At 40.6% G+C, this 12896-nt stretch overlaps 2 protein-coding genes across 7 annotated transcripts in view; both read left to right on the top strand.

The window, feature by feature from the left end:
• Kiaa1958 (KIAA1958 ortholog) overlaps positions 1 to 12896 on the top strand; it is a 211493-nt gene that overhangs the window by 8983 nt on the left and 189614 nt on the right. The gene's annotated exons all lie outside the window — the stretch shown is intronic.
• Positions 3496 to 4009, top strand: LOC126494608 (60S ribosomal protein L32-like). The gene has a single exon (XM_050132051.1). The coding sequence runs from the start codon at positions 3704 to 3706 to the stop codon at positions 3947 to 3949; it is 246 nt and encodes an 81-aa protein (XP_049988008.1). The 5' UTR covers positions 3496 to 3703; the 3' UTR covers positions 3950 to 4009.

Below are 12896 nucleotides of genomic sequence, written 5' to 3'. Positions count from 1 at the left end.
TATTTGTTTGTGTTGTGTGTGTGTGTGTGTGTGTGTGTGAGAGAGAGAGAGAGAGAGAGAGAGAGAGAGAGAGAGAGAGAGAGAGAGAGACAGACAGAGAGACAGAGACAGAGATGTGATGGGTGTCCAACAAAGACCAAGGAGCGATTTTGCCCCCTGGAGTTGCAGTTGCAGGTGGTTGTGAGCAGACCGGCATGGGTGCTGGGTCCTGAACTCCAGAAGAGCAAGAACTTTTAACTGCTGTACCATCTCTCTAGTCCCCTGCTTTACTTTAAAAACAAATAGATCATTCCTGAATGATGCATGTATGGGTGTGTGATACAGTGTGCATATGTCTGTCTTTCCCTTACCTCCATGAGCCATGTCACCAGCCTGTGTGCTTTACTCCTGTGTTCCATCACTGCTGGATGCTGGAGTAGCGTGTGTGTGCCGCCATGCCTGGCTGTTTCCCCATCCTAAGTCTCCTCACTGGTCTTTCTGTGGTGTCCATCTATTTATTAAGTCCTAGTAGTGTTCCTTTAAGTGTTTCTGGTCTTTGTCCCTTTTTTTCTTAGTCTATCCTGAATGCTGTCATTTTTCTTTGTCTATACTATTTTCAACTAGCCAGTGTACATTTTTAGCTTTTTTTTTCTGTCTCTATATTCCCTATCCCAGCTTTTCTTTTCTTTCTTTCTATGTGTCTTTCTGGTCTTGTATAGCCAGGCAGTTCTTGAACTCACCATATAACCAAGGTGGCTTGAACAACTCCTCGTGCTTCCCATGGGCTGCGAGTGCAGGCATTGACACACAGTGCTACAGTACATCTGCTTTATGCCACGTTTTGTGGTCTGCCTTTATTGGTTTCATTATTTGGTTCTTGTTCATTATCTTTATAGTACCTTTCACGGGCCACCTTGGTTCTTTTTTCACATTTATATTTAAATAAGATGGTTATGCCTATATTTTAGGAGGAACTTGTTGTGCAGGAGTAGGAAGTTGTCCTGGTGGGTCCAAGATTTTTCTCCTTTATTCAATTTGTGAAGTATTTTAAAATATGGCCACTCCAAAATCAAAGTTAAGTACATTAATTACAATGAAAATTAGTAAGTGTTGTGAGAACATACAGCAACTTAAATTCTGCATTGCTATGGGAATTATACATTGGTATGAGAATGTAAATTGGAGTGAACAAATTGGAAAGGTGTTTGGCTGTATCTACTTAAACTCAAGACATGACTACCTTATGGTTTAGCAGTTCCACTTGGAGATACATACCACCAAAATAAATGTACTAGAATGAATGTTCATAGCACTATTTATAATATACCCAAATGGAGCTCTTCATGGTGACCATTACTACAGTATATGATAGATGCTACTAGCTAGAGTGCTACATTGATATACCCAAGTAAATCACATCTCCTAGTGCTGATACCTTTGTCTCCTTCCCTAGTGGTCTGCTTTGATGACTGTATATTAGCAGACCTTACTGCTACAGCAGCTTCATAAATGCATGTCCATAGAGGAGAATGCTGCCCTAAGACTATATAGCCAGAGTCCAAGGCAAGAGGCTTCGTTGTGTGTCTGTGTGTGTGTCTATCTGCCTATCAGTGTGCTGGTGTCTGTGTGGCTACCCAGATGAAATGTAAAAAGAGAGGAGAAAATAGGGGTTCCTCAATGCAGTGAATGTTCCGCAGTCTGATTGTAGGCTCTGTTTTAAACGTTGTGAAGTAGTAGCAAGATATTTACTTATTTTTTCTGTTCTTTTCTGACTGTATGTCATGTTTGGACACAAAGGGAAGTAAACGCAGCCTTTCGGGTAGACTCTTGCATGATATTCTCTGATGTTGGCCTTTTGTGGGTATATGTCTCCCTTGTCTCACTCAAGTCCTCTCGGTTGCTCACTGGTGTAGGGGGTCCTTCTGTCTATGTGTTGTTTTTATTGGTTAATGAATAAAGAAACTGCCTTGGCCTGTTGATAGGGCAGAACTTAGGTAGGCGGGGAAAACTAAACATCATGTTGGGAGGAAGAAGGCAAAATTGGGGAGAAGCCATGGATCCTCCACCTGAGACAGACACCGGTTAGAATCTTTGCCAGTAATCTACTGCCATGTGGTGATATACAAATTAATAGAAATGGATTAATATAAGAGTTGGCCAATAAGAAGCTAGAGCTAATGGGCCAAGCGGTGTTTTAATTAATACAATTTCTGTGTGATTATTTTGATTGTGGGCAGCCGGGACAAACAAGCGGCCTTCCTGTTACAGCTCACAGCTTCCTTCTCAGGGTCTCTTAAGTCAGTGTTATGGCTGGAACATGAGGTTTCTCCCTTAGGTTGGTGTGTTTAGTGTTTGGTTCTCAGCTGATGGTGCCCTTTTGAAGTTGTGGGAACTGTTGGGGAGAGGCCAGCTGGAGGCAGTGAGTCACTGGCAGTGTACTCTTGCTCTGACCTCCTGGGTTCCTTCTCTCTGCTTCCTGCTGCTGTACTGTGAGCTGCTCTACTGTGCCACCCCCTCTCCACCATGATACACAGACCCTGACCCTGTGAGCTACAATACATGCTGCCTCCTTAAGTTGTTTCTCTCAGATCAGGACAGCAACAAAACTAGTGCCATAAACTTGATGGTCTTTTGGCAGCGGGGAAGCTGAGCAACTTGACCGACTGTTCTCAAAGGCAGTTTCACTTAAATAGTGGCTTGACTCATTAAGGGTAGATTTCAGATATTTCTTGTTTCAGATCTTTTAAAATTAGCATAACTTATCACCCCTTCTGACCTACCTAGATGATCGGTTTTTCTAGTTTATCTAGTTACAGCATTAAACCAATGCATATTTACTGTTTTTGTAATGACTAGTTTGTTAATGTTTACAGGGTAGTTTTGGCTTAGAAATTCACTTTATCCAGATGTTCAGAAAACTAGGAGCTAAACAGAAGTAGATTTCTTGAATGGTGAAAATTAACATTGTGGGAAAGTTTACTATTTTAACTCTCTTGTGAAAGTATTTCCTCAGTGAGTTCAAGTAAAAGTAGTTGTATCTTTATCTGCTCTTAGAAATCTTGATTAACAAACAGAAACATTAAATTTCCTTTTCTTACTCTGGCAGTTAAGTTTTTTACCTTTGAAGTTTTGTATCTTTAGCCCTGTTTCCTGCCACCAGTTCCAGAAAGGATCAATAAGCTTTGCTGACAAGTCCATTAAATTTCCTGATTTACCCAAGTCTTATTTGCATAGCCTTTGAAGAGGTACCTGTGAAATGTTAGCTAGAGGTATCCCTGTGTTTCCTGCAGGGCAGCCTCGAAAGATAAGCATCTGATGGCTTAGTCCTGGGAGCATTTTCCCTCTTGAACATAATCAGGGAAAGAAGTGTAGTCTTATAAATAGCATTCATCCTATGAATATATTGTACTTGTGAACATATTTGATATATGAATGTTTGATTTGTATGTATTTAAGTTGCTTTTTAGCCAACTGGCTATGCTCTTTCTGGTAGTCAAAAGTCTTACCATGGCTTCTTCCTCGGCGCTACCTGCGAGGTGGCTGCCATCTCCTTTGCGGCATCATGGCTGCCCTCCGGCCTCTGGTGAAACCCAAGATCGTCAAAAAGAGGACCAAGAAGTTCATCCGGCACCAGTCAGACTGATATGTCAAGATTAAGCGAAACTGGCGAAAACCCAGAGGTATTGATAACAGGGTGCGGAGAAGATTCAAGGGCCAGATCCTGATGCCCAACATTGGTTATGGGAGCAACAAGAAAACCAAGCACATGCTGCCTAGCGGCTTCCGGAAGTTTCTGGTCCACAACGTCAAGGAGCTGGAAGTGCTGCTGATGTGCAACAAGTCTTACTGTGCTGAGATTGCTCATAGTGTTTCCTCCAAGAACCGAAAAGCCATCGTGGAAAGAGCAGCGCAGCTGGCCATCAGAGTCACCAATCCCAACGCCAGGTTGCGCAGCGAAGAGAATGAGTAGATGGCTTGCATGCACGTTTTATTTGTGTTTAAATAAAACCACAAAAACTGCAAAAAAAAAGTCTTACCATGAAGTGTGTTTTCTATATATACTTCTTTAATGATGTATACATTGGTATAAAACCTCTCCCTTTCTTTAAGGAATTAATTTTCCTGTTGAAAATTAGGTTTAAAACCAGATGTGGTGGCACATGCCTGTAATGCCAACACCTGGGACAACGATGCAGTAGGATTTCTAGATGGAGGCCAGCTTAGGGGCTGCATAAGGATATCCTACCTAAAAAAAATTACCCTATTGCTTTCCTTTTTTGAGGTCATTTTTTTCTGCTGTTAAACATTCAATTATATACTTTGTGTGTGCAATATCAATATTAGAAATATCGATATTATAGTAGAGGTGTTCATAGATGTATATGCATGTGACTCTGGGTGTCACTCCTCAGGCACCATCCACCATCTTTTTCTTCTTGTTTTGAGAAAGGATCACTCTCTGGTCTGCAAGTAGATTAGAATGGTTTGTACAAGAATGGCCCCATAGGCTTATATAGGTATGGTCTTGTTGGAGGAGGAATATTACTGTGGGTGGGGTTCTGAGGTTTCAAAAGCTCATGCCAAGTCCAGTCTCTGTTTCTCTTTCTGCTGCCTGCAGATATGGATATAGAACTCTCAGCTATCATGCTCCACACCATGATGTTAATGGACTAAACCTCTGAAAGGATAAGCAAGCTTCCCTTTAGTTAATGTTGGTCATGGACCCAAGAAAGTGTGGTGATGGTGACCACCTTTAATCTCACCTAGCACTTGAGAGGCAGAGGCAGACACATCTCTGATATCAAAACCAGTTTTGTGTCCTGAGTGAGTTCCAGGATAGCCAGGGCTACACCGAGAAACTCTGTCTCAAAAACAACAAGCCAAAAAAAAAAAAAAAAAAAAAAAAAACCCAAACAACAAAAAGCAAGACCCAAGGATCATGGAGTCTCCCCCAAACCAACTAGGAGACCAAATCCTATATTTAAAAAGAAAGAGCCTTTATGCTTACACAAGTTTGCAAACTTGGACTCTCCTTGTGTCCTACATATTGGAGTGATCGCAGAGCCCTGAGCTCAGTTGGGGTTGTATTTTTATAATAGCAAAGGTAGGGGTGAGAGATTTCTAAGGTTCAGGACCCCTGATTGGCTGACATTTGTCTAGGGGTGTCCTGGTGAAAAGCAATGGGTGTGTGCTGGCAGGTGATCCTATCTACAATGGTTAATGTTAGGAATTTTCTTTGGAAGGTCTGTTCTTGGGTGGAGCATGGGTGGTCTCAGTTTCTGGTCTTCTTTAGATCTAGGTATTGCCTTAGGGTAAACCGGGACTCAGACCCACCTTCCTGTTGGTCTATAGAGCCTCTCTTGGCTGTGTGTCCCACAGGATCCCTCTGCCTGTTTATGCTGGTGCAATGATAGGATCACAACAGCAAATTGCCATGCTCAGCATTTTTGGTTTGTTTTTCTTTCCTTATTACTTTCTTCTTTTTTAAAAAACGGGGTCTCAGTATGTAGACCAGGCTGCCCCAAACTCACAGAGATCCACGTACCTCCTCCCAGTTTTTTGTTTGTTTAAAATGTGATTTCTGGGGCTCAAACTCAGGTCCTCATGTAATGCAAGGCAAATACTTTACCATCTGAGCCAATTCCCCAGCCCATACCTGTTTTCTTAAGAGCACACTATGTAGACAGTGTTTCTATGTGTCTTGGCGGCCACTCCCAAATAGCCATTCAGAAATTTATTATTAATTATAAATTAACCTATATTTCTTATATATACTCTGCCACATGGAGGTACCTTCTTTCAACAGGGCACATTCATCATGCTTCTCTCTGTGTCTCTTGTGACTCTATCCTTCTCCTTCCCAGAATCCTCTGTGTTTTGCTGTCCTGCCTATGCTTCCTGGCCTGTCAGCTCCTTTATTAAACCAATCAGAAGGCGCCTTGGCAAAGATATGCTGTAGGAAGACCTGCAGCTTGTGACTATCCACCTACTGGGTATTCTATATATGCAGACACAGAATCTGCGTCTGGCCCTTTTTTCCTTTCTCCTTTTGGCCGGCTGCTCGTTTGGATTGCAGGATTCAACCGGTCAAGCAGAGGATTCTGATTTGCGAGTTTACCCCTAAATAAATATCTATTTCTCATTTCTGAGCTAGTGTGAGATTTTTTTCAAGCGTCCATTCATCACTTGATTCATCCCATAAAGACATATCTTCACAAGTACAAAAATATTATTTATAACAATACTATAAGAAAACATACTATTGATCTGAGAAATATTTTCTTACATGTAATAAGCAACAATATAAGGTTCTAGATAATAATTTTCAGAAAGGTTCACTCACTATTATAGGCTATTTTACTCTTGGTTTTTTAGAGGCCACCACCCAGCTCCCAAATAAATCGCATGGAGGATAATTATTATTTATAAAAGTGCTTGTTTCTTGCCAGCTTTTCTTATCTTAAATTATCCCGACTACCTTTTGCTTTTATCTTTCTCTATTTCTGTATACCTTACTTCTTTCTCCATGGCTAGCTGTGTATCTCAGTGGCTGGCCCCTGATGTCCTCTTCTCCTTGTTTTCTTGCTTTTCTTTCTCTCTCGTCCCAGATTTCTCCTTCTGTATGTACTTTCTACCTGCTAGCCCTGCCTATCCTTGTTACTGTCTCGCTATCGGACATTCAGCTCCTTATTAGGACTATCAGGTGTTTTAGACAGGCAAAGAACCACAGCTCCACGGAGTTAAACAGATGCAGCATAAACCAAACTTACATACCTTAAAATAATAGTCCCCAACAGTTTACCAATAAGAAGATCAATTTAACTATATAAATACTTAAAATTTGCTATTGTAAGAAAGCAAGTTGCATCTGGGGGTGAGCTCATTGGTGTGTAGAGCATTCCCTACAAGGCCCTGACTTTATTCCTATCACTTCAAATACATACATACATACATACATACATACATACATACATACATACATACATAAAAATTTTAAAATAGAAACAGTCAAGAAAATGATGTAATAAAAATTGATATCTTTAGACATTGTGTTGCTTATTTAATTTTTAATTTTATTTATTTTGTACATGGTGAGCGAGAGAGAGGAAGAGAGAGCATGTGTGCATGTACAGGTGCATGTGTGGAGACTGTAAAACAACTTCCAGGACTCTTCTCACATGCCACCCTCTTGAGGTCCTGCATATTCCAGGTTCTAGCATGTTCTCCATTGGGATTGCTTGCATTTGCCACCACAGCCTCTCATTTTACATGAATTCTAAAGATCAAATGGGTCATCAGACTTGTGCTGGCAGGATGATCCATCTCTCGGCACCTGTGTGGTTTTGATGATTTGTAAAAAAAAAAAATGATTAATATTGTAGGACTCAGCCAACCATGATAAGCTTAATAGGAACAGACCACCCAAAGGAAGTTCTTAACTTCCAGCCATTATCACCTGCCAGTGTAGGACTCAGCCACCATAAGCTTAATGGAGGCCTGAGGCAATACCTGGTTGTATTAAGGACCACAAACTGAGATTACTCAGGCACCTCCCAGGAACAGACCATCCAAAGGAAATGGCTAACCTTCCAACTGTTGTAGATAGGATCACTTGCCAGCACACATTCACCAGGATACCCCTAGACAAATGTCACCCAATTGGGGGTCCTGGGCCTCAAACCCCTCATCCCCACCTTTACTACAATAAAAACCCAACTCTGAGTTCAGGATCGCCAATTATTCCAATACATGTACACACAGAGAGACCGAGCTTACAAACTTGTATAAAATAAAGGCTCTTTTCTTTTACATATGGGACTCGGTCTCCTTGTTGGTTTTTGTGGGACTTCGCTGATCTGGGCATAACAGTATTCTAGAGAATAACAGGAAAAATTCAAAAACAATTTATAGAAAAGAAACAATCAGCGTTCCTGGTAATTAACACAGAATACTGTGTCAGTTCAAAAATTTGTTGTTTGACATGAAGTTTTAGTGTGTAGTCATGGTAGCCTACAACATGAGGTCCTCTTGTTTCATCCTCCTTGTTTGGTAGAAAGTTCCAAGCCCCCTCTCATGGGAGTTGCCCCAGTCCAAACTCCACCTCTGAGAAAGCCTGCCAAACAGGGAGGGTCAAGACCACGTCCACAGGCTATTTAAACTGCCCCCCAGAGAATGAACACGTGGTCTCCCAGGTTTTTCATGGTCATTCCAGTTCTCCTTTCCCCTCTCCATGTTTCCTCAGGGCCACCTGGGAGTGCTGGCATCCATTAAACCTGGGCTTTTAATTCAATCTGATTTGGTCTAATTTGAAGTTTGGGAAAGTGGCGGTTCCTTTGCACCTGACATTGTAAGTAATGAATTATATATTTTTGTTTGCTGTACTTCTAGAATTTTGATGTATATTATTTTATTATTATATATTTTTAGAAGTGTGTGTGTAGGTCAGAGGACAGCTTTTTAGGAGTGCCTTGCATATTGTTTTTTGAAGCAAGGTCTTCATTGTTGTTTCTGCTGCTGTGCTGTATACCCCAGGCTAGCCCACCATGGACTGCTGCTCCCCATCCTCTTCCAGGAGTGCAGTGCTGGGTTAGACACAGGAGCCATGGGGTTTTGTTATCAGGGTTGCCTGACAAACACAATTATTCTCAGAGACATCTCACCAGCATTTTAAAAAGTATTTTTAAAAGCACGAAAGATTTTGTATATTTATGTCTGAAAATCTTTGAAATTGAGCTAGGTAGTGGTGGCACACACCTTTAATTGCAGAACTTGGGTGACAAAGGCAAGTGTATCTCTGGGTTCAGGCCAGCCTTATCTACAGAGTGGGTTCCAGGACACAATCTTTGATATCAGGTTTTTCAATCTTCCCACGGTGGATGTGATATGATCTTTCTGAGGGCAGATAGCAGTGTCTTCGGCTGTCTGAGGAGTCAGGTTTATTAGTGCTACTCTTCATGTGTTTGAATCCAAAGGGTCTGTAGAGAGAATTTTTTTACCCTTGCTTTAGATGAAGCAATCTGGAAAAGTGAAGCAAACAGGCCTCTGGCTCCTTCTGATAGTGTTTATATTTCCTGTCATCATTTAATCTGTGGCTTTCCAATACCTGAGTGGCTTTTGTGAATAATAATTTAACTAATTTTTGTTGTAAATATAAAGTCTTTGGGGGAAAAAAACCCTACCTCTGTTTCATGCCAATCTTCCAAGTGCATAGACCAATACAGCAACTCTGGTGACAGTAAAGGGGTCTTCTGCCTAGTTAAGAGCAAACTCGGGACTCAGTCTTACTGGCTTTAAAAGGTACTACTCTCTGGCGTCAATAAATGCTTGCCATGCATGCTGCTTTTGTTCCCGCATATACAGTGATACTAAATTGAGTTGTAAAGGGTTAGATGAATTCATTTGGGTAGAGTGCCAGGCACATAAGATAATTAGCATTAAATACCTGGGAGCCCCACTCCTCCCACCACTCCCGATCCTGAGAAAATTGAATTCAAGAAATCCTTAAGCAGCTGGAGAGATGACTCCATCGTTAAGAGTACTAGGTTTGTTTCCCAGTGACCACATGGTGGCAAATATCTCTAATGCCAGTTATAGTGTATCCAGTTCTCTCTTCTGGTCTCCTTGGGCACCAGGCACAGGAGTGGTGCATATATCTACACATAGGCAAACACATAAGTAAAATTCTAAAATAAAAATCTTTAATTATATGTCTTTAAAGCCATCTCTCCAGCCCCAAGTATATGTCTTAAAGCATTTTTATTTGAAGTATTGTGTGTTTGTGTCTTTCACAGGTCACACAGGTAATTTATTATGAACAATTTTAAACTACCTATCTTACTACAGTACCATATCATGTGCATTTGTAGACTGAGAGGCAGCCTTCCCAATTAAGTTACTGAATTGTGAGAGAAAGATACTAGCTTTATATGAGTAAGACAGATATTGTGCTGTTGACCTAAGTGATGGTGTTGTGAAATGTGGGTCAGGATAGATGGCAAAAGGCAGCTCTTAGAAAGGCTGCTCATTGCCGGAGCAGGCAAGGGCTTTCTTTGTGAGCATCTAGGTCAGGGTGCTGATGAGCTTGATTCGAACAGACCTGGTGGTTAGGAGACTCGAGTGCAGAGTGGTAGAAGATGTAATGTCCTTTAAACACACCACCACCTGTTTTCGGAGGCTACCTGTTCATTCCCAGATGTCCAGAACTGATAAGCCAAGATCCATATCAATGCAAATTTCTATAGCATATCTCCCTATAAACAAACATTTATAAACAATTATTTAGGAAATTTGGGTGTAGTTCTCTCCAAACCGCTTCTTGTTTTTTTGTTGGGCAAAGTATTTTTGGGGGTGTTCACTGCAACCCTTATGGGGATCTTGGTCCATTAAACCAGATTCGTCTAGAAGAGATGCACAGGTTCTCATCTTCTGTGGAAACAAAAGCAGAGCCTCTTTTTCAAAGTAACAATCATTAGGACCAAATTTTGAAATCAAGATCTCTTTAATTAATATATATTTATGGTTTATCTTAGCAGTCCATATAATAAAATCTCTCTCTGTACTTAGCTCCTTCAAAGTCAAAAAAATTTCAAAGAAAACACAATAATATACATAATCCAGACTTTTTGCGTATATTCCATTTTTATGTGGCTTATTTTTCTTTACTCCTTTTAATCTATGATTGTCTGTATTGTGTCTCTTTAAAAACTTTGTTTTATTTTTTCTTTAAATGATTTACTTCTTTTTATAACTCTATATTCCTTTTCTTCTCTCCCAAGCCTACGTACATTTATTCAACATGTTGTCTGAGGTTTTTCTGTCCTGCCATGTTCCCACAGTCGTTAAGTCCCCCAAAAAAATCACACAGAGATCTACAGTAGTTATAAACTGATTGGCCCATTAGCTCAGACTTCTTATTAACTCTTATAACTTATATTAGCACATTAGTCTTGTCTATGTTAACCACATACTTGGTACCTTATTCGGCGAGGCAGTCATACCTTTATTCTTCTCTGGCTGGGTCAGGACTGCAGACTAGGACTTCCTTTTTCCCAGAATTCTCCTGTTCTCTTTGACCCACCTCTACTCCTGTCTGATTGTCTAGCATATACTTCCTGCCTGGAAGTGTTTATTTAAAATATAATTGACAAAATACAGACCATTGTTCCACACCACAAGACAGTGACACATTTAGAAGTCCTTTTTTTTTTTTTTGTCTGAGTCTGTCTTTATTGTATATCTTAATTATTTTCTGGCTGGAAGCACCCTTTTTTAAAAAAATGCTAAGTGGGTGTGGCTAGGGCCAACACAGCCCCACTTGCTTGCTCTGCCTAGTCCAACATGGCGGAGGCATGTTCGCTGCCTCTGAGAGCCATGTACATTGCTCCATTTTTAGGCACACAGCATATTGGTCTATGTTGCCATTAAGCAAGTTGTAGCACTGTGCTCACAGACCTTGGCCAGACTTCCCTAAAGGGTCAGAGTTTGTGCTGGCAGCATGGCCCAGGAAGCCAAAAGCTGCTGTTTCAAAACCGTGCAGTTTTTTTTTTGTTTGTTTGTTTTGCTACTGCTGAATCAGGAAGACCTTTCTTAAAGGAATCATGCCTCTGCTTGCTTCTATCAGAGCAAGAAACTGCGTTAAGCACAGTTTTTTTCTGTGTGTGTCTAGAATTCCCTCTTTCCAGCTCTCTCAGGTTTTTATGTGGATGTAGTTACCCACGCTGGTGCGCCAGTCTCTTGGGGGAGGCTTCTCGTTTGTTCCCAGCTGCTTAGACCCAAAATAATTATACAGAAACTATATTATTTAAATCATTGCTTGGCCTGTTAGCTCTAGCTTCTTATTGGCTAGCTCTTACATCCTAAACAAACCCATCAGTGGCTTACTGGGTAAAGTTCCATCCCTGGCCTCTTTCCCCTCTGGCAGCTCCATGTTGTCTCATTGACTCCTTTCTCTCAGCATTCAGTTTAGCTTTCCCAGCTAGTTCTGTTCTGCCCTATCATAGGCCAAAGAGTTTCTTTATTCATTAACCAATAAAAGCAGCACATATACAGAAGGACTCTCCACATCATTCCCCCTTTACTGTTTAAATAAAAAATAAAAAATGATGTAGGAAGTCCTTCTGTTGCTTTTATTGCTTAATGAATAATATTTTGGCCAGTGGTTTAGCAGACTAGAGGTAAGCAAGAAAACTGAACCGAATGCTCAAAGAAAGAAGGTAGAGTCAGGAGAAGCCATGTAACCCTGCTGGAGACAGATTCCAGGGATGGATCCTTACCCAGTAAGCCAAAACCACATGGCGATAAACAGATTAATGGAGTTGGGTTTGTTTAGGCTGTAAGAGCTAGCCAATAATAAGCTAGAGCTAATGTCCATGCAGCACTTTAAATAATATAGTTTCGGTGTGATTGTTTTGGTTGTGAGCAGCCGGAACAAACAGGCTCCCTCCACCAACAACCACCATTCTGGTACTTGGATGTTCTTTGATCTCAGATGCTAGCTACTAAACTCACATAATGAATTTAACTAAGAATAAATAATTTACAAGTTTCAAAAGTGTGGTAGCGGTTTGGTGAAAAGATGGAGAAAATAAAGTTTAATTCTGTGTGCTATGAAAGTTTGTGGAAATAAATCTGAGATTATATTTCTTTGTGGTAGTTAAGTTTATATCTGTATGTTATCTAATCTCACCTGTGTTTGTGGTTACTTTGGGGATTGTGCAAAATTTGACTAGTTTTTATTAAGAAAAATAGGAATAGTTTTGCAATGCTGATTTTATTTAATTTTATATCTGCAGTACTAAATCTTTAAGAGTTTTACTTAACATCTCCATTGTTTTTAGGCCTGTAGTGAGCTGATCTCAAGGCAGCTGTGAAGCAGAGGATAGGATAGGTCTGGAAACAAGGCTTCAAAGACAAGCCCC

The sequence above is a fragment of the Alexandromys fortis genome, unplaced genomic scaffold (assembly GCF_014885135.2).
Source record: "Alexandromys fortis isolate MF-2015 unplaced genomic scaffold, M_Fortis_MF-2015_v1.1 scaffold_393, whole genome shotgun sequence".
In the NCBI taxonomy this organism is placed as follows: domain Eukaryota; kingdom Metazoa; phylum Chordata; class Mammalia; order Rodentia; family Cricetidae; genus Alexandromys; species Alexandromys fortis.
This window is presented reverse-complemented; position numbering and strand designations above follow the sequence as displayed.